Here is a 26,111-nt window from a genome sequence, read left to right as displayed (position 1 = left end):
ACCTCTCCTGCCCCAGGTAAACTCCTGAAGGCATTTGCAGTGGGAAACTTCCAGTTCCAGCAGACTCAGGTAAACATGAAGTGACAGACCCGTCACACATATTTACAACTGTACTGGACAAGGGGGACGTGTGATGGTTTGGGGGGCATTCAGCTGTAACACATGTCGTCAATTAATACTTTAAGATTGACTCCTTGATGCCAGAGAATACCTTAAAATCCAGCATCCATTGAAGGAAGTCTCAGTCCATCAACCTTGGACAGTTGTGTGGAACACTGATCTCTGCATGGGTGGCTTTGGGACCGGGATGACACAGGATGCTTGTAGAGTCACTGACACCAGGTGCAGCAGCTGATATCAGGGACAAAGGTGGTCCAACGCCAACCAGGGTTTCTATTTTTGTGGTCATCGAGTGTAGTCTGACTCATGGTGACAGCCAGAGGTGAATTTTGGCTCTCCGGACCATTTACATAAGTCTGAGCTGGTCTGGTGTGGCGTGTGTCAAAAACACATGTCTAGTGCAACACAAAGCTTCTCCAGGCAAGTCAAGCCCACCTTCTTGTGGTTCAGACTTCTCATTAACGGGTCTCTGGCTATGGGCGAATCGCCAGTGCCCTAGAAAGTAACCGGCCCCCTGCTGCCTTGTGGGATAGGTTATTTAGCCAAAGGCTAAAGGCGGGGCAAACCCCGACAGAAAACCTCCGGAGGAGTAACCCCCCCCCCCGTAGACCAATTACTATGGCCCAATTGAACGTGGACATATCCTGGTAATTGAGTCAGGGTTACCCCAGTTATGGGTTAAATAACAAAAACTACTGCCTTGTAGACACTCTGGGGGAGGTAAAGGCTATGGGACCAACCCAGACAGAAACTGGGTTCCGAAGGAGTTGTGACCTCGGTCTACCATCAACAAACGACAAGCATTGTTTGACTGCGGTCGAAGAATGATGATGATATGATCCACATTAACTTGCCCTGTGTGTAATCAATGATGGTACATTATAATTGTTACTGTGTTCTACTCCTTATGTTCAACACCTATTTCATGTCTGTCTGTCCTGGAAGAGGGATTTCTCCTCTGTTGCTCTTTCTGAGGTTTCTCCCATTTTTCTTCCTGATGAGGTTTTTCTTGTGGCGTTTTTCCTCGTTTGAGTCGCTTCACTGATTGTAAAGCCCTTCGGGACTACTACATGATTTTGGCCTACACAAATACATTTGACTTGACTATTATTACTATCCATTATCCAGGGTCTCAGGCTCTCAGGGTCGCGGGGATGCTGCAGCCTATCCCAGCAGTCATCGGGCAGCAGGCGGGAGACACCCTGGACAGGCCGCCAGGCCATCACAGGGCCTCAACTTGACTAACAATGGTCAAAAGCCACGTTTCCATAACCAGAACTTCCTAGTCCCAGGATCTACTTTTCAAGGGACTTAAAGGGTCCATTGTTATCTGCGTTTCCCCCACGGTCTAACAACCCGCAAAGATTAGGCAAATTAGTCAGCTGACATATGGAAAAGTGACAGCTGTTTTACAGCAGCACGCCTCAGTTTTCTCCGTCTAGAAATTCTGTTTCTTCTCCTAATCAAAAATATTTAAACAAAAAAAGAAAGATTGATATTGGGTGGCATTTCCACAGAACTCTAAAAGCTGTTTCATAAAGAGTATTATTAAGAAGTATTTTTGATGTGTAGTTTCTTTTTCCTTATGACAGGCATGAGACAAATCATGCAAAAATATGTTTAATGTGAGCAGAGCACCACAAATGGCCACAAAGTACAAGACAGAGCTGATGTTCCTCCCGGAGAAAGGTTGCCCGCACCGAGACCTGACCATCACCATTGACAACACCGTGGTGATGCCAACTGGGACTATGAGGAATCTGGGTGTGATCCTGGACGACCAACTGTCGTTTGCTGCAAACGTTGCATCGGTTGCTCGCTCCTGCAGATTTCTCCTCTATAACATCAGGAGGATTCGCCCATTCCTCACCGACGAGACGGCAAAGGTGCTCATCCAGGCTCTGGTCATCTCCCGGCTGGACTACGGCAACTCCCTCCTTGCTGGCGCCCCGGTGTCGGCCATCAGACCTCTGGAGCTTGTTCAGAAAGCTGCATCTCGTCTGGTGTTCAACCGCCCTAAGTTCTCCCACACAACTCCCCTTCTCATGTCCCTACACTGGCTCCCAGTAGCTGCTCACATCCAGTTTGAGACTCTGGTGCTAGCCTACAGGGCAGTGAAAGGAACAGCTCCTTCCTATCTCCAGGCCATGGTCAAGCCCTACACCCCCGCCCGACCACTTCGCTCTGCTGCCTCGGGACGCCTGGTTGCCCCATCGCTCAGAGACCCCTGCTGCCGATCGACCCGGTCACGGCTCTTTTCTGTCCTGGCCCCACAGTGGTGGAATGAACTCCCCCCACTGATGTCAGGACAATGGAGTTGCTGCCCATCTTTCGGCGCAGGTTGAAAACTCACCTCTTTAAGAACTACTACCCGGTTACTTGTTCTCAGCTCTTATTGTATTCACTCATTAAAAAAAAAAATCTCTTTCTTGCACTTTTACTTAAGCACTGGTTTTGCTCTTAGATGTTTGTTTAGATGCACTTATGATCTCTGATGACTAGTAGTTCTCCTGATTTCCTATGTTAAATGCACTTACTGTAAGTCGCTTTGGATAAAAGCGTCGGCTAAATGACTGTAATGTAATGTACTTTGTATTTATTAATTTGGGGAAATACACTCAGTATAATATCATGTATTTATCACAAAAATGCATGCCGGTATTTATTGTGAATGGTCCATCAGCCGACGTTGATCTGGCACAGCATCTGAGACAGCAATGACGTAATTAATGGCAGAGAAAATGACCCGAGTAGTGTCCGAAAGTGTTTTTTCACTTTGCCGATAATCTCACTATATAGTCCTCTACACAGAACTCCCTAGCTGGTGAGTAGTGAATGAGACACAGCGCTGGTTTGCTGCTGAAGAGTTACTGTGAGTACTTGACCAATCAGAAATGTACAGCGCTTTAAAGCCCCAAAGTTCCAGTACTTTTGGAGAACACTACTCCCAACCACGGGCTTTTTGGGGGGTAAAATAATGTCCCCAGAACTTAATTTAGACCCCGGTGCCTGCAGTGGAAACACATTGAATTCCTCAAAAGGTTGCTAGTTCCTGGGGAAAGTTCCTGAAATGCAGCTAAAGTCACTTCCCAAACCAGACCTGCATTAGGATAACTGGTCTCTTGTGACCAGTTGAGAAATGAAACTGGGTCAACTGGGAGGGGTTCTGACCTTGCACAGTGTGCACCATGTCGGCCTGCAGCGAGCTCGGCAGAACGGGTCCCGGCAGGTCCTGCAGGAATCTCACCACCCCGTCACAGAGTGTGGATGCCTCCAACTGGTCCAGGTCTGAAAAACAAACACACCTCAGTTAAAAGGAGGTGAAACATGATCCGGGATGAAAGCAGAACTACAGAGGGGCTAATAACATGGATTATTGGGGGGGGTCCGGGTAGCGTGGTGGTCTATTCTGTTATCTACCAACATGAGGATCAGCAGTCCGAATCCCCATGTTACCTCCGGCTTGGTCAGGCGCCCCTACAGACACAATGGGCCGTATCTGTGGGTGGGAAGCTGAATGTGGGTATTTGTCCTGGTCGCTGCACTAGCGCCTCCTCTGGTCGGTTGGGGCACCTGTTCAAGGGGGAAGGGGAACTGAGGGGGGAATAGCGTGATCCTCCCACTTGCTACGTCCTGCTGGTGAAACTCCACTGTCAGGTGAAAAGAAGCGGCTGGCGACTCCACATGTATCGGAGGAGGCATGTGGTAGTCTGCAGCCCTCCCCGGATGGGCAGAGGGGGTGGAGCAGCAACCAGCACAGCTCAGGAGAGTAGTATAATTGGACGGGTACAATTGTGGAAAAAAAAGGGTGAAAAAAATCCCCCAAAAAATAAAAAAATAACATGGATTATTGTGATCAAACATTTTAATCCATAAAATCAGTATTCCTTATTTCAGGAAACAAACTTCACACAACTCCGGGTATCCCCATCTTCACCACCTTATATCTGGTCGGGGTTTTAAAGGGCTTAAAGGAAAATCTTAGTTTTCTATTTGTACATTTGATGGTTGGTGAAGCTGAACCCAGTATTTCAATGTCTAACTGTACCTGTGATTAGTTTCATCTGTGAAAATTGGTAATATAATTATAACTGCAGCGAGGTCTGGTCATGTTGAAGGGTATCGTATAGATTAACTGGTAACTCAAAGAAATACTGAGGAGTCACATGGCTGAGGTGCTGGTGAGCTGGGCGGCTCACGTCATCAGAACATCATCAAGCCCAGCGGGTTTGCTTTGGGTTGGGAATGACCTCAGGTCCACTAACACACCAGTAAGAGAACTAGTTTAATGAGAACTCACCAGAGTCGGCCAGCTGCCTGGCATCCAGACCTCCTCCACCGAAACTCCAGTACAGACTGGGACTCTCTACACCTGCAAAAACACACATCAGAAATAGTAAAACACCAACTTGAAGAACAACAACCCAACGGAAACATCACATAAAACATAAAAGACACCGCAAAAAATACACAAAGCAACATAAAACCATCACATCAGACATAAACGCAACAACATAAACCATAACACATCACACCAAATTAAACAACACAACGACATGACAAGTTGTCCGCTACAAAGTAATGTAAGCTTCTATTGCATGAGCAGCCATAGTGAAGAAAAGCCCCCAAGTCCTCCTATGTTGGTGCCTTGCTTTACTTACCGAGCGCCACAGCAAACCTGGCTAATGTTGTGCATTAGTTTGCATCTATAGTGTGTGTGTGTGTGTGTGGGGGGGGGGGGGGGGGTCCTACCTTTGGCCTCGATTGTCTCCATCAGTCTGCTGAGGAGTAAGGGGGCAGTCTCAGGGGGCCCAAATTGGTCTGGTAGGTCTGGTAGAACAAAGCCTGGACACACATGCACACACAAAAACGCCGCAAATATATTTACTTAACACAAAATCCTTTCTGAGGTGGACTCTGAGCTTTGACCCCTGTGTGGAGGGTGGCATATTTATAATCACCTGGGGCCGGTTGCACCAACAGGGCTTACGCATGGTCTTAAGCTAAGTCGGTCGTAAGCTGGCGTTCCGAGTCTGACCTAATAGTTAGGCCGGTTGCACCATCTGGGCTTAAGCTTTCTTCTAGCTAAAACCGGATGCAAATCTCACGCCTGGTCAGGGGCAGGCGTAGAGTAAAAATCTAGGCTGTTTCAATAGTAACAACTTTAAGCAACACAGCTTGCACCACTGATCACGGCACGTCTCGTATATCGACGTTACACCATGTTGGCTTGTAGATGGGAGAGAGAGTGATTTGGGGCAGAAGTAATCCATTGGACATATACAATTATGAGGCGCTGATCGAGACGTTCCGACCCTACAGGAGATATGAACTTACTGAAGAGCTGCCACCGCACTTGCGGTTTGTGTCGGACCACTACGCAGTGTTGTCACCCGTGCTGCAGCTGATAATAGCGCTCGGCTTTTAGCAAACGGTGCCGCTCAAAACACGGTTGAGACCTGATCAGCATCCACAAGTCCACCTCCTGTCAGGCCATCTGCACGGTGTCACCGGCACCAAGCTGCCGCCTTGTGCGGTATTATTAAAATAGCTATTATTAAACTAGCAAACTAATTAAACAAGCGTTGAACAACTATTTATGGCCTCTGTTATTTCCCTCCGAGTCGACTTCTTCTTTTTATCTGCTACTATGCTGGACTGCTTGGCAGTCAGCGTTTCTTGTGCTGGCTGTACAGCTCCATTAATCTTCTTATCTCAGCGTCCCTGAAATTGGATTTTCTTTTTCTTTCATCCTTCGTAACGTTGCCACAAATTAGAAACGATTAGCTACAAATTAGCAAGACAGCGGGACACTGTTAACAATGTATCCTAGCAACGCATACTGCCACGCAACAGCCACAGTCGCATGGGCATTCACATGGACGGGCACTGATAAAACTGGGCGTGGTTAAGACTAGACTTAAGTTTGGTTGGTGCGACCGATGTAAAGTCCATTCTAAAGACTGGTCTTAACAAAGACTGACTCAGCAGTTAGGACCAGGAAAGACCAGTTAGTAAAGACCAGTTTGTGCAACCCATCCCTGGGGAGAAAAGTGTTTATATTCAAGATTAACACACTGATGTAGTGCGTTTGTGTGTGTGTGTGTGTGTGTGTGAGAGAGAGATGTGCGCCAGTACACCGAGAACCTGATGTTTTTCACCACAAGACAGAAAACAACAGAAATATAGCAAACACGCACAAACAGCTGACTTCCTTCCTGGTTCTCTGCCAAGGCTGCTGGCAACACAACCACCACAGCTTTCTGCGTGTACATTGTGTGTGTGTGTGTTCTCCTGGATCGCCACCTTATCGTGGTGAAGGTTGTGTGTACTAATGATCCAAAGAGCTATGCCGTCCGGAGCTTGGCTCCTGGTAGTGTCACCCAAGGCGGACAGGTCAAGGGGGAGGTTCCAGACGAAGCGCAATCCAACAAAGACCTCAACGGTGGAACTGGTGGAAGATGTATCCAGGTCCCAACGGCAGCGAAGGTGGATGAAGGTTGCAACAGAGGGTGGTCCCCAGTCGTCTTGCTTCTCCGTGCCGTTGGACTTTGGCCAGCCCCCTGCCAAGGACTGTGTGGTGGCTGCAGGTGCATCAGCCACTCCACGTAAATGGCTGTCACGCGCAGGCGTCCTAATGGACAATCATACTCGACTGCCGATGATGTGTGTGTGTGTGTATGTATGTGTGTGTGCATGTGTGCAGGGTAAAGTTGTCAGTGAGGAAGCAGATGAAGGAAACTGGGGTTTGTTGTAAGTCTGACTAAACCCGGAGAGACAAACCTCCACCAGCTACACAACACAACCAGCCAGCTGACCATCCAGCATGAGGTCCTGTTTCCTCTCAACATCGCGTCCTCTAGAAAAATATGAAAGCTTTTGACACGGACGAACCTATGAAGCAGTCAGCGACTTCATTAAATACCGGTTTGATTCAACCTTAATATTCATTCTAAATGTTGATTACGCCCGATCAGCGTCGGACAAAAGCCCACTTCATTCGAAGTTTAAAAACCTCGCCAAAAGAATAAAAGTGGAACAGTAGCATACACGGACCGTTAACCACAGGCAGGATTGCAACACAACACATCTATTTTTAACACTGGAACGACCGGGATTTCACGCCTACCTAAAATGACCATGGGTTGTCAAAATGATGGCCGGTTTTTTAACTCTATATTCTGTCAAGATAAATACCCAGTTGAGATATTAATGCACTGCATATGTCAGTATGTCTGTTATGAAACGACTGGCACCAAAATTAACATTTTAACAACTATAATACTATTTTTAAACAATTTAAACTTCAGAGAGATATGGTTGAACTTGAACTGCAAAATTTAAAAAGTGAAAATATTACCTGATAAACAAAATTGAGAACGCATATTGCTAAGCTAACAAACGTAACAAGGCCTATAAAACGTGAAATGTAAAAAAAAAGAAAAGAACTGAAAATAAATATTGAAACAGTCCCAAACAACGACCGGAACTTAAAAACTACTAGAACGACCGTGGGCGGTCACAATGACCGCCATGGTTTTTAAACTCTATATTCTGTCAAGATAAATACCCAGCTGAGATATTAATGCATTACATATGTTAGTATGTCTGTTATGAAACTAACTGACACCAAAATTAACATTTTAACAACTTGAATACTATTTTTCAAACAATTTAAATGGCTGCCATCCAACGCTTGTAAATACTGCAATGCCTCGGTGGTAGTCATGGTGTCTGAAACCAGACATGTTGGGAAATCAAGTTTAGACTATTTCTCTGCACTGAAGGACGCTAGTGAGTTTCTAGGACAGAGCAATGAACTTCTTGAAGGAAATGATGCAACCAAAACAGGTCATAAATCATGGCATGATGCGCACGATGACATGCAAACAAATTACAAGCAGACATTTTGACTGCTCATGGTCGTTTTAGGTAGATTTGATCATAATTTTTTTGTGCAATTGGTCTAAAACTCATTTTAATGCAAATATATGCAAGTTGAGGGGAATTCAAGGAGCGGCAGGTCTGTACCTTTTTTTTGATACAAAGTTATTAAAATTTGAAAATGCAAAACAGTCATAATGACCGTCTCAGTCATTCTAGTGTTAAGGGGAAAATATCAATTTCCAACCGCAAGCAGATTTTATCATTAGAGAAAACTCATACCAGACTCTGACTCTGTTGGAAGATTGTTAAGTTGATTTTTTTTGGTGCCAGGTCTACTACATTTTGTCTTTGGGGCCAAATCAAATTTATGATTCACAATTCGCTGTTGGTTTTTGTAACGATGGACTGAATAGACCACATTGGAGAAAAGACGGGTCTCATGGCCCGCTGGATTTTTAATCAACATTAAAATCATTCTGCAAAATCATGTGCTGTGTCACTCACACCACAGTCGGCAGGAAAAAAAACACCAGCAGCGCAACCATTATCACCATGACCCAGTTTAACTTTTGTGGAGATTGTCTTATCCTACTCACCCTCTGACTCCGAGTCTGCTCTGGCTGATGCTGCAGAGGGTGGTCTGGGTGGGCGGGGCTTGGGTGTGGGCGGAGACATCCTCTTCCTGCCAATGAACTCCACGTAGGTCCCCGGGAAGTCTCCTTTTTCCTATTGGTCAGATGGTTGTTAAAAATTCACTCAATGTGTCAATCACAGAGCTGTAAACACGATAATTAAAATTAGTCATTTTGGATGGATATCCTTGTTATTCTATCCTTATTCTGATGAGGGAAGAAAATTACAACAGTGCAAATGTCAAATCACGTGTCAAACTCTACACTGATGAATCCTCAAATCTAAAGCCAACATGTGATGATTTCGTCATTGTAGTCCTGATCCAAAACCTTACATGTACAGGCTCTCACATGTTTGACTGAGATGGAAAATCTCGCTTGTTGGAAAGAGGTGAAAATTCTAATGAACATTTAACATAATGTTCATTGCAGCTTGATAATATTAGCCAACTAGAACTAAACTAAAACCAATACAATATGACTGTCAACTAGACCATATTACAGCACAGTTTCATCGTTTTTCAAAATGGACAGCAAATATGTGTCAACCTAAACTATATTTATTTCATTTCACCAGAAATGAAATGTCTACGAAATCTGAGATATGAAATTATGCACTTCACCAGAATAAGTTTTGTTTTCATTCTTTTTCTAATTGTAAAAGCATAGACAAAACTCCGGAGGCGGGACTCAGCTTCAAGACAGTCTTACCTGTGTGGTCTCATTGAAGCCTGGCAGCCAGCCGATCTCTGAGGGCCTCTCCTCGGCTCCGCTGCTGCATCCCAGGGCCAGCAGGGCCCCCTTACTGACCAGCAGCATGTCCCCTACATGCAAGTCAATGTCCTCCTCTCTCTCCTTCTTATAGTCATAAAGTGCCCGGTACTGAAAGCCCTCTGAACTCATTTTTGATATGTGTTGATAGCTTCTAGCAGTTACAATAAGCCCACCAAGTCACGGTGTGGAGGTTTATAGAAAAAATAAAATAGGATTTACTTTCACCTGAGATTGACGCAGAGACACGATTTGGAACAGCTAGACTAAGTGAGCATGGCTTTTCATAGTGTATGTCTCCCCTGTCTCCATGTCTGCCAATATCTTGTCATCCCTCCAAACCAGATGACGACCTGTCAATCAACACATCCCGTCCGTGCATGTAGAGGAGTCTCATCAGAGGTAAGGGCCACATCTGTGGCGGCGTCGGGTGCACCTGAAAACCACGAAACCGTCAGAGGACTAGACCAGCATCGCTGCGCAGCATCTCATCCGCCGAGACGAGGTTCCCCATTTCTGAGCGGAGAGAATGGAGGAGGCCGCCGTTACTCTGCGTTTGTTTGTGCACAAAATCAAAGAGGCGTTTGCATTTGCCCCTTTTGTACGTCCCGCTGTTGCTAAGCTAACATTTCGGGGACGTTGTTCATTAAACTCGGTTTATATTCTGACATTACCGACTGTGTGCAGGACACACGCATACACACGCACACACACGTATACACACACGTATACACACACACACACGGCCCCAGGAAACAGGAAACGACAAAGCATACCGATGTCTCAAAACGCTCTCGTCTCACCTCAGTTTCAAAGGACCGAACCTTCGGCGCAACGGCGAACCAGAGCCATAACGAAGCGGAGAGCAGAGAAGAAGGACCCAGTAAGTTTCCTCGCCCGGCTAACGTCTCTATTTTATCGACGCTTTCCACCGCGGCGACACTCGTGGAACTCGGCCGTCTGGGTTCTAGCGGATTACAGACTGGGCTGTGTCGTCACATCCGGTAACCTAGATCTCTACGCGCATACGAGCCAGTCGGAGGAGAGCGGAGCGTGTGTCCGTGAGCACCGCAAAGCGTGTGTACGATCGCGCGTAAATATGTTCAGCGTCGACAAGACCTCCTTGGAAAGACACACGTGATAATTGTGGAAGACTACCCGCTTGCGTAACGGTTGCGTCTAATGCCCGGGCGACGTATTATTTTTTTCCCCACCCGCATTTAGCGAGGACCGCCCCCTGCTCTGCCTCTGATTGGCTAATCGTTAACTAACCCTAACGGAAAGGAGGTAACGAGTACCAATCAGATGCAGAGTAGGGCGGGCCTTCGCGAAATGCGGGTAAGAAAATAAAGCCACATTGACGCGAGTCATGAGTCATGTGACCGATGTACGCCTGTCACTGATAAGAACGCAACATGTCTCTAAATGTCACACTTCTGTTTAGACAGACAGACAGATGGAAAGTGCGGATGTGGACTCGGCTAGTTTAATTAACATGTCTAGTCAGGGAATTTCTCATAGTATAGATTCAGGCTCACAGCTTGGTCTATATTCTACAACACACACTTTCTCCCTTCCCTGCAGTATTGCTCCCAGGCTCTCCTCTCCTAACAATCTACCACTGCTGGTGGGGAAATGTGCAACCAAGCACCTGATAATGTACAGAACCAAACGTCTAATCTTATCAAAAGTGGGACCACACATCGTTCAAAGCATAGGTCTTCAAAATTGCCAACTAATAGTACAAGGTGTCTAATTCCAATCAATATTTCACCTATTGGTAGCTCTAAAGTTCTGCCGACTACTGATCACTTCAACGAGATGCTTAAATTTGGTTTCATAAATATCAGATCACTGCCTACCAAAGCCTTTCTAATAAATGATCTGATTCTTGAACATAGTTTTGATATTGTAACGTACATGGATAAGTAGACACGTTGGTCCATGGCTAACGGGTCGGACCCTTTAGTCGACTGTTTAACGTTGTCGCTTGCGGTGCAGGAGGGTCGGGTTCGCGTCCCGGCTGTGGCGACGGTATCTCGGACTGCCCCCCGAATTCGCTACAATATGGTTGGGTTATGTGAAACGTGGCTGAAACCAAATGTTTTCTTCCCTTAAATGAAGCTTCCCCACCTGACTATACTTTTGCCCACGTAGCCCGGGCAAATAAACAAGGTGGGGGCGTCGCCTTAATATTTAAGTCCATTTTCAATTTAACAAATGTGAACCCCCCCCCTCCTACTTGGCCAGTTTATCCACTCTTCCGAGCCGTCGCGGTCGCTGCTCCACCCCCTCTGCCGATCCGGGGAGGGCTGCAGACTACCACGTGCCTCCTCCGATAAACGTGGAGTCGCCAGCCGCTTCTTTTCACCTGACGGTGAGGAGTTTCGCCAGGAGGACGTGGCGCGTGGGAGGATCACGCTATTCCCCCCCCTAGTTAGTTATACACGGCGCTGCCCCCAGTTCCCCCTCCCCCCTGAACAAGCGCCCCGAACGACCAGAGGAGGCGCTAGTGCAGCGACCAGGACACATACCCACATCTGGCTTCTCGGCCAATTGTGTCTGTAGGGACGCCCGAGCAAGCCGGAGGTAACGCGGGGATTCGAACCGGCGATCCCTGTGTTGGTAGGCAACGGAATAGATCGCTACGCTACCCGGACGCTCAACAATCTCACTTCTATGGAAAACAAACAAAGGTCCATTAGAGTATTCCTCATACCACCCATATCCCTTTTGAATGTAGATTTCGAAATATTATCTAAAGCTCTCGCCCTTAAACTGGAACAATGTTTGCCCTCCGTGATTTCTTCAGAGCAAACAGGATCCGTGAAGGGTAGGCATGGCTTCTTCAATTTACACAGGCTTTTTAATAGTATGTATACTGCATCATCTCCACTGGCTGAGATGGGTTTATCAGTTGATGCTGAAAACGCTTTCGACCAGGTGGAGTGGGATTATTTGTGTTACAGCCTCAACAAATTCGGTCTTGATCAGACATTTATTTTGTGGATAAAATTCCTATACAGTTCACCTATGGCTAGTGTTAGAACAAATAATTCACACTCCCCCTATTTCCCGCTCCATTGAGGAACCAGACAGGGATTTCCCCTCTCTCCTCTCCTGTTTGCGATGCCTATCGAACCATTAGCAATTAAGCTACGAACTGAGAAAGACCTGGGAATCCAACGGGCAGGCCAAGAACATAAAGTGCTGCTGTATGCCGATGATCTTTTACTCTACATTTCTGACCCCATGAGCTCTTCCCTATGCGCTTACCATTTTTCAAAGCTTTGATAAGATTTCAGGTTATAAATTAAATATGCACAAGAGCGAACTACTCGCTATCAACTCTAAATCCAGGGAGATTTAATTTAAGCCTTTCAATTTAAGGTAAAACTGGATCACCGGACCTATATGGGCATCAAGGTTACACATTAAATATAAAAAGTTATTTGAGGAAAACTTTATCCCCCTTCTTGAACGCACCAAGACAGATTTTCAGAGATGTGTTAATCTCCCATTATCACTAACTGGACACTTTAATATTATAAAAAAATAACACTTTACCTCAATTCTTATATTTATTTCAATGTATCCCAACTTGTATGCCAAAAAATATTTGAACACACTGGACAAATATATTTCTGCATTCATTTGGAATAGTAAACTCCCAAGGATTCATAAAGATTTTATGCAAAGAACAAAACAATTGGGAGGGCTAGGCTTACCAAATCTTCAGTTCCATTCAGTTCCAGTACTGGCTTTGCTTGGTTCCGCTCGTCCATTAAAATTGTATACCTACAAGTGTAATCCTTTGGTGTAGGAAAGGGTTTGGATTACATTCAATGTCGATTCAGGCACCAATTTATTCTAATCATGTGTTCCCATCCTCTACGATAGATTCTGCTTTTAAGATCTGGAACGCTAACGGTATACATAGTTTTAAGGACCTGTATATAGATAAGATATTTACCCCATTTCCTCAGTTTACTCAAAAATGTAACATCCCCACAGACCCATTTCTTCCATTATTTCGAAATTTCATGCATAGCCAATATCCCCAGTTCCCCAATTTACTAGCTGAAACAACTTTAAATAGAATTCTCGACATAAACGTGCTCAACAGAGGAGTAATCACAGTGATATATATTGACTTTGCATTCCCCCTCTTTCCATTACTAGATCCCAGTGGGAAAATGATTTAGCATCTGAAATAACAGATCACAATTGGCAGTCCATTCTTCAAAGAGTACATTCTTCCTCAATTATGCCAGGCATGGGCTCCTACAATTCAAGGTCGACGTACACCGTCTTCATCTATCCAAGGAAAAGTTGGCCAAGATTTATCCAGGGGCAGATCCCTTATGCAACAGATACAAGACAGTAACAAGATCTTGCATACTTTTTGGACTTGTCCAAATCTTCATAATTATTGAACATCTGGATTTGATACATTTTCTGAGGTTTTTGGAGTCAAATTTACCCCTTCCCCTTTGATTGGAATTTTCGGAGTAGTACAAGAGGACACGCGCCTTCCCAGACATTACTCGAATGCAATTGCTTTTGCTTCCTTAATTGCTAAATGCCTTATACTTATGAATAGAATAGAATAGAATACTCCTTATTAGTAATGTTGTACATACATACAAATGAAATTTACTCTCTTCATTTAACCCATCCCAGCTGTGTAGCTAGAAGCAGTGGGCAGCTGCAGTGTCCGGGGATCAACTCCAGTTATTTCTTCCCATTGTCTTGGTCAGGGGTACAGACAGGAGTATTAACCCTAACATACATGTCTTTTTGATGGTGGGAGGAAACCGGAGTGCCCGGAGGAAACCCACACAGACACGGGGAGAACATGCAAACCCCACACAGAAAGGACCTGAGACAGCCTGGGGTTTGAACCCAAGACCTTCTTGCTGTGAGGCGACAGTGCTAACCACTTGGCCACTGTGCTGCCCAGTGAAAGTGGAAGCAGGAGGCCTCTCCCACACATGTCCAGTGGGCTGGAGAACTTATGGGTTTTTACATATGGAGAAAATAAAGTTGACCTTGGGTGGCTCGACAGGTAAATTTTATAAGATATGGCAACCATCTCTGACATATATGAAGACACTTAAACTATTCAATCAAATTACAATGCAGATTAGCTATAGACAACCGTGACTAATATATACATTATGTGCATTATGTATGTGTATTTATGGTTATGTTTTGATCTATTTTGCCAATTTCATTTTATTTTAGTTCTGTACAATGTCTTTTTGTTTATCTGGGGGGGTATAAAAATAGACAACATGCAAACTTTTATATTTTGGTATTTCACATTGAAGGTATTACAAAGCTGGTATCTTGTTAAAGAAAAGGAAAATAAAATTTTAAAAAGAGAGAAATGTGGCTGAAGTAGTTTTTCTGTGCCACCAATAAGCCACCAACAGCCTCTTTATGTGATAAAATGTGTAAAATTAATATGGACTGATTAAGAATTATGTGGAAAAATTACCCAAAATGCAAAATAGGCAAAGACACATGGTCACATTATATCAAACAAACAGCAGCTAAATAAGAAAACCCATCTTGTATAGAATCTTGCATGGAGTCTATATCCATCCATCCATCCATTACCCGAAGCACTTATCCTGCTCTCAGGGTTGTGGGGATGCTGGAGCCTATCCCAGCAGTCATTGGGCGGCAGGCGGGGAGACACCCTGGACCGGCCATCACACACACACACACACACCTAGGGAAAATTCAGTGCAGCCGATTCACCTGACCTACATGTCTTTGGACTGTGGGAGGAAACCGGAGCACCTGGAGGAAACCCACACAGACACGAAAAGAACATGCAAACTCCACACAGAGGACGACCTGGGACGACCTCCAAGGTTGGACTACCCTGGACCTTCTTGCTATGAGGTGACCACACTAACCACTGCGCCACCATGCCGTCCTAACATAAATATGAACTTACAAAATTCAATTCAATTCAATGTATTGTCATTAAAAACAATGTGCAGGCACATGTTAAAAACGAAATGAGGGCTGCGGCTTCACCAACAGTTCAAGACAGACCCAGACAAACACAATATAAGATATACACACATGAAGACCAAAAGCTAAAGTTAAAAAAAGAGACTGAGTATAAACATATTTACAGACATTCAGTGGGTGGCCAGGTTCAGGTGGGCAACAGCTTGTGGAAAGAAGCGGTTTCTGAGCCTGGTAGTTTGGGCTCTGAGGCTCCTGCAGCGCCTCCCAGAGCGCAGGGGGGAGAACAGTCCATGGTTGGGGTGGGTGGGATCTCTGCTGATGCTGAGGCCTCTTCGAAAGCAGCGTTTGTGATAAATGTCTTTTATGGCTGGGAGCTGGGTACCGCTGACATGCTGGTCCGCCTTGACGAAACTTAAACCGATACAAAATGTAAACCAACAGATCCTACAGCATTTCCATTTAGATTTACTGTAGATAAAAAGGACGTCTTTACTCAACCATTACAGATGATGAATGGATTAAATGAACCACACATTTTCAAAGTTATAAATATATAAAACTGTATACACTTCCTGTATTCATTTCACACAGGAAGTGGGTTTTCTGTGGATTCTCTCGAACTTCCTGCATGACAAGCCCCCAGTACTGATTATATCAAAACGTACTGCGAGGAGGTAAAATCTTTGACCTCTAACAAAGGAGCCCAACAGTGAGCTGCGTGTTACCCTCGAGTTCAGTTCCAGTTTCTATGTTGGAAATAGAAGAAATTAGGCCCGTCCACATTAATACCACGTTTAATGTCATTTAGGACACCTGCAGCATTTGACGGTAATCCAGACGCTGATCTTCTACCAGACAGCAAAAGTTGAAATGATTGTTTCTCAAATCCAGGCTGAAAACTCTGATAGCTGTTATCACATCATCTATCAAAATGATGGGAATTTTATTTTACGCCTTTATTGGATAGTGGCAGTCGAGCGAGAGACAGGAAAGGCAGGAGAGAGAGCGGGGATGACATGCAGCAGAGAGCCCGGGCCGGATTCAAACCCAGGCCGGTGTGGTAAGGACCCAGCCTTATGTGGTACCGGTCTACTAGGAGAGCCACCGGGGCGCCCCTGGGAATTTTATTTTAGCGTTTTTCTCGCACCCGCCTTGCGTCATCTCTCAGGTGGCTGATGTCAGCAGGCCACAGAGCCCCCAGCTGGTCAGAAGGTGAATATATCACCCAGTTTATGTACGGACAGAGTGATCTTCCCCAACAGCCGCAGCTCCTCCTTCAGGGATTTTCCTACCTGCTCGCAGTAGCGGACATCGCAGAACACCCAGATCTGAGCGTGCTCCCTCTGGATGTTGGCATTACACGTCGGCAGCCTGGCAGCCCGTATGACTCTGCTCAGCTCCCTCCACACCTAGACGGGGAAGAAGAAGAAATCTGTCGACCAACCAACATTTTCATCTTTCCCATCCATCAATCCATCTTTATTATCTATCCATCCATCCATTCATCTACACGTTAATCTTTGTCACTGTTATTTTTCCCCCGTTTTATCCAGAGGACATTTCAGAATACTACAGAGAACCACAAGCTTAGGTGTGATTTATGGCTCCACGTCGAGGTGATGGTGGGGATCCGTCATCAGGGCTTCCAATATAGTGTAGTGTTTGATTTACATTGTTCTGTGTAGCACTTTGTAACCTTGTCTAGAAAAGTGCTATATAGTTTATTATTGTTTTTATTATATTACTGCAGACGCAACCAGCAGACTGCTATGGCACCGCCACAAAACTAGAGGTCTGGCGTTCGGGTAGCATAGTGGTCTATTCCGTTGCCTACCAACACGGGGATCGTCGGTTTGAATTCCCGTGTTAACTCCGGCTTGGTCAGGCGTCTCTACAGACACAATTGGCCGTGGCTGCGAGGGGGAAGCCGGATGTGGGTATGGGTCCTGGTCGTTGCCCTAACACCTCCTCTGGTCGGTGGGGGCGCCTGTTCAGAGGGGAGGGGAAACTGGGGGGAATAGCGTGATCCTCCCACGCGCTACGTCCCCCTGGTGAAACTCCTCACTGTCAGGTGAAAAGAAGCGGCTGGCGACTCCACATGTATGGGAGGAGGCATGTGGTAGTCTGCAGCCCTCCCCGGATCAGCAGAGGGGGTGGAGCAGCGACCGGGACAGCTCGGAAGAGTGGGGTAATTGGCCAAGTACAATCGGGGAGAAAAGTGTGTGTGTGTGTGTGTGGGGGGGGGGGGGGTGTCAAACAATTTATTTTTTTTAAACAACACTAGATGGCGACAAAGCAGACGCTGATGTTATCGTGTTTACATCATCCCACATTCACTGGTAACAATGGCAGTTAAGAGGTTTTCAAAGGAGAGGTTTTGCTAGATGAGCTAAAAGAGCTCATTCTGTCGACATGTTTGAGAAGGAGAAAATTATGTTGGAAGAGGAGATGGTTTACGAGACCACTGGATATGCTGAGGCAGAACAACAGGGAATTTACCGTGTTTGTTCACTACATGTGACAGACGAATGAACTAACGAGCGCTAGCACCTGAAACACGGAGCAGGTCAACAGTCCAAACAAACCACCAATCACAGCTCTTACAGTGTGTGGTGTAGCCTGCGTAGCCTCGGTGCACAGTTACAATTTTGAGGAGATGAACATAGCTATCTATACAAGCACCGCAGATAGCTGCAGCGGAGCTCTACCGTCACCTCGACATGGAAACAAAAGCCACATCTTAGAGAGGCAAACAAAAGCAGGGAGTACATGATGATGTCAGAGGTGGAGGAAATGCCAACCTGTTCTATGCCTCCCGCTGTCTCCCAGTTGTGTTTGCAGATCACCCATTTAGCTCGCTGCTGCAGGTGGAGCCTGTGGTTCCACACGATCCGGCGGAACTGCTTTGACAGGGACTGGCGGCTCTGAAGCGACACACCTCTCTGCAAAACCACACTCCACGACCTTTTGACCGCCCTCTCTGCAGCCGGGACATCATCTACGCGTTCCTGCGGTTGTTGTTTAGGTGAAAATCTGGTCGTTCCTCTTCGTGCGTTTTGCTCCGGATTCGTTTGCCTGTTTGGCTCTGGACTTGTTCGTGTGTTTGGCTCTGGGATATCGCAACACCTTTTAGTGAAGAAGCCTCCATCTTTAAGCTGTTGTAATTGGTTTTGTGTTGAATGTCTCGTCACCACCTTCTTCAACACGGATTCTGATCTGCTGTTAGATATATGAAAGCCATCTTTACACTTCTGTCTGGAAGACTTCGGCCCGTCTCGGACTGAACATGTAGTGACATCCAGCAGCTTTCCAGTGTGGAATGCACACAGCGAGCTTCTAGCATTTTCCCGCTGGTCTTGGACCTCCTCTAGGATTTTCTGGGTGATGGCTAGGATCAAGAAACAGTGTTAAAACATAATATCAACACATCATATATATTCTCAATAAGAAATAAAATAAAATGGAAAAAAGAGAATGGCATGAACGTGTCTTCTCAGGAGCTGGGCTCATTACAACCAGAGTTTATACACTTTTCACCAATGGTTTTCAACGATTTCTAGAACACTTCTAGCTTAAATTCCATGACCAATAAATCTATTTTTTTAGAGTTGGCAATTAAAAGGTGTGCTTTAACACTATATATGAATTTAAAGTCAGTCTATATTTCAAATGCTGTCTCTGAGATACTCTACTCTCAACAACTTTTACAAATTGTTGATTTGAGGACACTGATTACTGAAACTGCACTTGCCTGGTACCCTGTCGACAAACTAGCTAGCTAACCGATACGAGAGCTAGCCAGTGGAGACATGTTAGCATAATTACACAAAACGAAAAAGAAAAAAAAACTTGCTACAATGATTCTACTCACTGTAACTTCACTGCTTCATCAACAGGAACGTACGTTCCTGCTGATTCCGGGAAAAAAAAAAGGAACGCACATGAAGAAAGACTTAGCATCATAAGAGAGCATTGTTTCATCCCCCTCCATAATGATGTCCCTCACCTTATCCACAAAATCTAGTGTTCTGAATGTGACATTCATTACTGCCTACCAACGGGTTGAGAATAGATGCAAGAAACTTAAGAGATGTTATACGTCACCGAGTTAATCATACTAACAATAGGAAGTACTGGCAAATCCTGTTTATGTATCTTAGGTAAATCATACAGGCTAGGTGTAGCTTCCCCTGGGTATAATCTCTAGTACAAAATTCTGTCAATAGCATTGTCCTTTTCTAACCGCTTCAGACAATCTATCACCTTTTTCTTGTAACCACATCCTGGGTCTCATTTCAGGGACTCATAAGTATTCATGTTGCCAAGTAACATCATAACTTCCTCGTGTTGATCTGTCTGGTTTAATACAACAGTGCATCTGCCTTTGTCTGCCGGAAGGACGATGACACTATTGTCCTTACTGAGAGTCGTGAGAACTTTCCTCTCGTCTCTACTGGACGCTGGATGCTGGCAGCTTCACATTGCTGAGAGGCTAAAACTTTGTTTGCAGTTGCTTCGCTTTCGGGTGCGGAAGTGGAGTCATTGAAACTCTAGTAATGTTCATGGCAATTTGCTTATATGAAACTGATCCAGTTTAGACTGATGAGCTCACTTAGATGAGTGATGAAACGTTTCTCTCTCAATAAACGTTGTGTCCAGAGGAACTGATTCACCTTTCTGTGATGTTCTTGCCTGGATTATTGAGCATGCATAAAGACAATAACTAATACTTATATTTCTCCAATTCTATTCATCATTCTCGATGATCATCATAAAACCTTTTGCCAAATCAAATATGTGGATCATAAGTCAGATTTCCATACCGGATCAATCGAGGCCCAGGTTACCAATGATCGCCACCAGTACTGTTGACAAGCGGGGGGCCAGTGAAAATGTATGTAGCATGCATAAAGACTGTCAGATTTCCTTAACTAACAAACATTTTCAATATTTTAAATTCCCATTACTTTTTTGGGGTCGGGACATTTTATTTTAAAATTTACTTTTCTTTTTTTTTCCTTTTCCATATTTTTCATGTCTGTATGAATCCTATTTAACGTACTTGTATTCGAGCGACACAGGGTAAATGCAGCCTCTCCCTGTGGGCTCATCGGAACCTTCAACAAGTTTTTTTCCACATCAGGGAGCACCCGTAACAACTTTAAACCTTTCACAGTTTGAGAAACACTGACCCGGCGTGAGACGAGGAGCTGGTTTGGAGGGCCTGACGGGTAGCCAGCGGTCTCTGCTGGAAGGGAACCAGGGGGCAAAGACAGGCAGCTCTCGAAGGGGAAAGGGCTCTAGCGCTCTCTCTGTCCTCTCCACCAGAACACTAAGTTCGGCAGCAGCAGTGGGTCTGTAATGCAGTACCACATCCTCCATTTAGTCAGGGTGGACTCGGTGCGCCACCAACAGTATTCTCCTCTTCATGCTCCTGTAAAATGAGTAAATAGGCAGGAGGAGCCCGCTATACTTTTATTCAGCCAGGTAAATCCTGAAAGAACTAAATATGTCTTCTGAATGAAGGACTTCAAGTCACACACATTTCCACACTGCTCTCACACTGTGCTCTCTTTCTCTCCCTACATGTGGAGGAACATAAAGCGCAAAAAGGTTTTGCCTGCTGGTGAGCACCTAAATAATTCAGTGCACTCCTCCACTGAATAGATCCAAATAAAGCAATATAAAAAAACATGACCTCTCATTCGTTTGCCCACTCACCAAAACTAAAAACAATTTCAAGTGGATGCTTTCACCGTGGAGTCAGAATTCTTTATAGGGTTGAAATGAATTGGTCAATTTAACTGGGACTAAATCCACATGAAGTCACACCAACTACAGGACGTGCTCGGATTTCAGTCACTGGTCTGGTTCAAACAGTTAAAAAAGTCATGTTCTAAATTAAGATCTAAATTTTTCTCCATTTGCAGGTCCCTGGATAAAAATACTCATTAAAATCCTTATACTTTAGCAAAGACAGCTGACTCAGTTCATGTGGATATGTTTATTGACAGATACGTTTCATCACTCATCTAAGTGTCCTCAGTCTAAACTGACTGCAGGTATCCCCACCCTAATAAACAATATAGTTACATAATGACTGAAACCAACGATCAGTTTCATATGCAAGTATGGGTGTGACCATTTACAGTTTCAGTGGCCATGTGTACTATGTGCTTCTATTCTTAACCCGTTGGTAGGCAGTAATGACATCATATCCAGAACACTACGGATTTTGTGGATGAGGGACATCATTATGGAGGAGGATGAAACAATGGTCTCTTATGAAGTTAAGTCTCTCTTCACGTGCATTCCTGTTGATGAAGCAGTGGAGGTAGTCCGTATGAAATTACAAAACGACCCCACCCTGAGCAATAGTACCACCCTTAACACTGACCAAGTGTGTCTGCTGCTGAAGCTGTGTCTTCAGTCCACGTACTTCACATACAGGGGGCAGTACAATAGGCAGAAGCATGGATGTGCTATGGGTTCCCCAGTGTCACGAATAGTGGCCAACTTGTATATGGAGGAAGTGGAAAAGAGGACTCTGATGTCCTATCCAGGGACACCACCTAGCCAGTGGTTCAGATTTGTGGTTGACACCTGGGTCAAAATTAAATCTCAGGATGTAGCACATGTCACCGACCACATCAACTCTGTGGACAACCACATCAAGCTCACCAGGGAGGATGTGAAAATGACAAGTTACCCTTCTTAAACTGTGAAAGTGCAATGGGGCAGCGCCCATGAGCTATTTTTAGCCCTTCCCGAGCGGAAGTGGAAGATTCGCAGGAAACAGAAGTCAGACATCGGATGCACTAGACTACATTAGAAGTAAGCAGTTTGTTGTAATTTTCTTCGTTTTTTGCATAATCTAATATCGGATACATGGCAGTATATATGCGAGTTGGTGTTGTAAACACAGCCATGCTGTACTGTCTAACGTGCTCCGCATGTCTGACTTCCTGTGACGCGTCCATAGCGACAGCGATGCTGCGACATCACTCAGACGCTGCCCCCATTGGTGATGGGGGACATTTGATTGTTGATATTTACCGTAAACCAACACATACTGATCAGTACTTAAGGTTTGACTCTCATCATCCACTGGAGCACAAAGTAGGAGTCATCAGGACGCTGGACCACTGAGCTGACAACGTCCCCACTGACACAGCGGCCGGAGAAGGGGAGAAATCCCACATTAAACAGGCCCTAGTTAAGTGGGGTTATCCTAACTGGGCACTTGTCAAAGCCAAGAAAATGCCCAAAGAGTGCACCAGCCGATCGAAGAGAGGAGAAGGACACCAGCTGCCTAAGTGTAAACCAGTGGTGGTTCCATATGTGGCGAGAGTGTCGGAACAATTGAGACACGTATTTTCCAAACACCGTATCTTGGTTGCTTTCAAACCCCAAAACACACTGAGTCAGAAGTTGGTCCACCCCAAAGAATCGGGCCCCCTGGCAAAAAAAAGAGCAATTTAACAGCGTGCACTATGTGCGCTGTTAAATGCCAGGAGGATTGCCATGACTTGTACATTGGAGAAACTAAACAGACGCTGGCCAAGAGGATGGCACAACACGGGAGAGCTACCCCCTCAGGCCAGGACTACGCAGTCTACACCCACCTACAGGCCAGAGGCCACTCTTTCAAGGATGAGGATGTGCACGTCTTTGATAGGGAGGAATGCTGGTTTGACCCGGGAGCCATCTGTGTGAAGTGTGAAGAGGGAACGACCATCCCTGAACCAAAGCGGGGGGGGGGGGCTAAGAGTACATCTGTCACCATTTTACAGTGCTGTGATTGCAAACATTCCCAAATCCTCTGTGACTAATACACACAGCCATTGAAACTCTAGTTCAGTGTTTCTCAACCCAGTCCTCAAGGACTGGGTTGAGAGATTTTCATTGTAACCCTGCATAGGTAGCCCTGCTTGTACTTACTCGACCAATCATCTCGCAGCACTTAATTATGCAAGGTGTGCAACGTCTGACATAATTCATTGCTGATTGGTTGAATAACTACAAACAGGTACCCATTCAGGGTTGCAAAGAAAATATGCAGGATAGGGGGTCCTTGAGGACTGGGTTGAGAAACACTGCTCTAGTTCAGTGTTTCTCAACCGGGGGTCCGCGGACCCCTAGTGGTCCGTGGTGTAATTGCAAGGGGTCCGTGAAAATAAAATATCTTTAAAAAAAAGATCCTATGACATTTATAGAAATAGGATTATTTTACTCAAATGTGACTGAGACCTTTATCTACCTAAACTATAAAGGGTAACAGGACTTTTTTCTCTAATTACATCTGTTTCACGAGTGTAATTTATTGTATTTCAATAAGAGATCTCGCTCACGTTTGCATTGTTAAAAGTTACTACATAAAAATTCTGTTGTTACATATATCTGAAAGTTACTGAATACATATTCTGTTTTGTTACATATATCTGAAAGTTACTGCATAAGAGTTCTGTTTTGTTAACTATATCTAAGTTACAACTGAAAGCTCTTATTTTTGCCCCAAAGAGTGAATAAATGCTATAATGCAATTTAAAATGCAGTTTCTACTGTTTCTATCAAATTGCAACCCCCCTCCCCCAAGATCAGGTGGAGGGGTCCTCAGGGTAGATCAAAAATACGCAGGGGGTCCAGGACCCCAAAAAGGTTGAGAACCACTGGTCTAGTTAATGGCCACGCCCATATTTGCGCATTAAACTGGTCGTTGGTTTCGGTCGTTACGCAACTGTGTTGTTTATAGGGGGGGGTACTTGCAGTCAGTTTAGACTGAAGAGGTCGTCAGCGATGAAAGGTATCTGCCAGTAAACGTTGTACACATGAACTGATTCAGCTTTTGATTTTCCTACTCGGATTACTGAGCCTGCATACAGACTGATAGTTTAGCGTCTGTATGCAGGCTCGATAGTCCAGGTAGGGGAATCAACCAGAGAACAGCGGATCCACACGAACTGCTTTAACTTTCTGTGACTTATAATGTCGTCATACGAGCCGCAGGGCGCCACAGCGGCTGGCTAGCTGGTCCCTCCGCTATTTGCGTCGTACAGAAACGTTTCCGGCGGCGATTTTTGAGGCGCCCTTTCTCGCTTTGTTGCGAGATTTTTCATCATTTGTAACGTTTTCCGGTGTTTATGTGTATCGTCACGGTCCGCACAGTGCGCTGCGTTGTTTTGCAATCAAGCATCAAGCATCGTTTACAATCCAGTAAGATCATATTATTATCAAGTCAATATTGTATATCTGTTTTCGTCCAAAGCGCTCATTTATTTTACCGGTTCTCTTCCTCCGTCCAACAACGTTCTGTAGGCTTAGCGTTCTTACAAAGTCTAACGATCATTCAAGCTATAGTTAATCTCATTCACTGGTAAGTCGGTAAATATGTAACACAAGTCAAACAGCTTCATTAACTCAACTTACAAACCTCTGTTAGCCGACTCAGAGGCAGTCCTCCTCGTCTTCCGCTTCTTCTTCTTCTTCTGCTGCTGCTTCTTCTTCTTCTAGCACCTTTGACGGCCCTTAAAGTTGCAATACCCACTATAAGATGCCTACCGCCACCTAACGTACCGGAGTATGTAGAACAGGCTCCAGTTTGCATGAGTAAAAAAAAAAACTACCCGTTATTTATTAAAAAAAAACAAAACAACATCTATCACCCTTCTCTGTGTTTCCCACACCGTATCTCCTAATATCCCTTCCAACTCTTCCTCCTCTTCTTCCTCCTTTCTGCTTCCGCTTCTTCTGCGTCCTCGGATTTTATTGGCGGTGGGCAAATAGCTCTCGAGTGTACTACCGCCAAACGCTGATCTGGAGTGTGAACACAGGCTCCGCCCCCTCTAACGCTTCTACCAGTTACTAGTGTAAACTAGTAATAAGACACGTGTCTGACCCTTCAGCCGAGTGGTTAGTGACGTCGCCCTGTGGTGTGGTACACGCCGTATCGAATCCCGCACCGGGCAAGAAAGTAACCGGTTACACTGTCAAAACAATAAACACAATAGACATAAATAAAACGATATCAGACAAAGCTGTCTCCAGTGCTAACCACTGGGGCCCCGTGCCGCCTTTGACGCTTCTTTATTACCTCATTAGACTCATCTTTCCGCCATGGAGCCACCTTTCACCTTTTCATAGCCACTTTGCGTCTGATTGGCAGCCCCAATTAAAGCATCTCTTACATTTCCATTAAATAGCTCTACATCCTGTTCTCTATATTTTCAAAACTTTTATCATTTACATCTCTAAATATATCCCGCTGAGCCCTTCCAAATATCCGCCTTTATCTTCTAAGCCCACCTTGCTTCCACTACCTACTGTCAGGGCGATTGGGCCGTCTGTCTGCGGGTGGGATGTGGGCATGTGTCCTGGTCGCTGCACTAGCGCCTCCTCTGGTCGGTTGGGGCGCCTGTTCGAAGGGGGAGGGGGAATATCGTGATCCTCCCACGTGCTACACCCCCCCGGGTTAAACTCCTCACTGCCAGGTGAAAAGAAGCGGCTGGCGACTCCACGTGTATGGGAGGAGGCACGTGGTAGTCTGCAGCCCTCCCCGGATCGGCAGAGGGGGCGGAGCAGCGACCGGGACGGCTCGGGATAGTGGGGTAATTGGCCAGATACAATTGGGGGGAAAAAAAGATAACAAAAAGGGGGAAAAAAGAAAATGTGGCACACTGAAGTTAACACACGTCACCGTGTGTCATGACGATG

The 26,111-nt window shown here is 45.3% G+C and overlaps 2 protein-coding genes across 4 annotated transcripts in view; both read right to left on the bottom strand.

The window, feature by feature from the left end:
- The window catches only part of LOC130107686 (phosphatidylinositol 3-kinase regulatory subunit alpha-like), a 39,366-nt gene extending 28,832 nt beyond the window's left edge, over positions 1-10,534 (bottom strand). Inside the window, exons 1-6 of one of the 3 annotated variants that reach the window (XM_056274403.1) lie at positions 10,214-10,534; positions 9,351-9,926; positions 8,604-8,733; positions 4,873-4,965; positions 4,421-4,492; positions 3,292-3,408 (exon numbers count right to left, since the gene is read on the bottom strand). In XM_056274403.1, coding sequence (XP_056130378.1) covers positions 3,292-3,408; positions 4,421-4,492; positions 4,873-4,965; positions 8,604-8,733; positions 9,351-9,542 — 604 coding nt within the window. In that variant the 5' untranslated portion in view covers positions 9,543-9,926; positions 10,214-10,534. The remainder of the gene's footprint in view (positions 1-3,291; positions 3,409-4,420; positions 4,493-4,872; positions 4,966-8,603; positions 8,734-9,350; positions 9,927-10,213) is intronic. The other 2 variants (XM_056274411.1, XM_056274418.1) reach the window with 2 other exon arrangements.
- A 5,760-nt stretch (positions 10,535-16,294) lies between these two features.
- On the bottom strand, positions 16,295-24,866 carry zgc:101664 (uncharacterized protein LOC450064 homolog). Its single transcript, XM_056294897.1, has 4 exons — positions 24,832-24,866; positions 20,594-20,835; positions 18,203-18,789; positions 16,295-16,810 (listed from the first exon to the last, which is right to left on the bottom strand). Exons 2-4 carry the CDS (start codon positions 20,781-20,783, stop codon positions 16,607-16,609), a joined length of 981 nt encoding a protein of 326 aa, XP_056150872.1. The 5' UTR covers positions 20,784-20,835; positions 24,832-24,866; the 3' UTR covers positions 16,295-16,606.
- Positions 24,867-26,111: the final 1,245 nt, after the last annotated feature.

The sequence above is a fragment of the Lampris incognitus genome, chromosome 1 (genome assembly GCF_029633865.1).
Source record: "Lampris incognitus isolate fLamInc1 chromosome 1, fLamInc1.hap2, whole genome shotgun sequence".
Lineage (NCBI taxonomy): Eukaryota > Metazoa > Chordata > Actinopteri > Lampriformes > Lampridae > Lampris > Lampris incognitus.
Note: the sequence above shows the minus strand (reverse complement) of the source record. Positions and strands in the feature narration are given on the sequence as shown.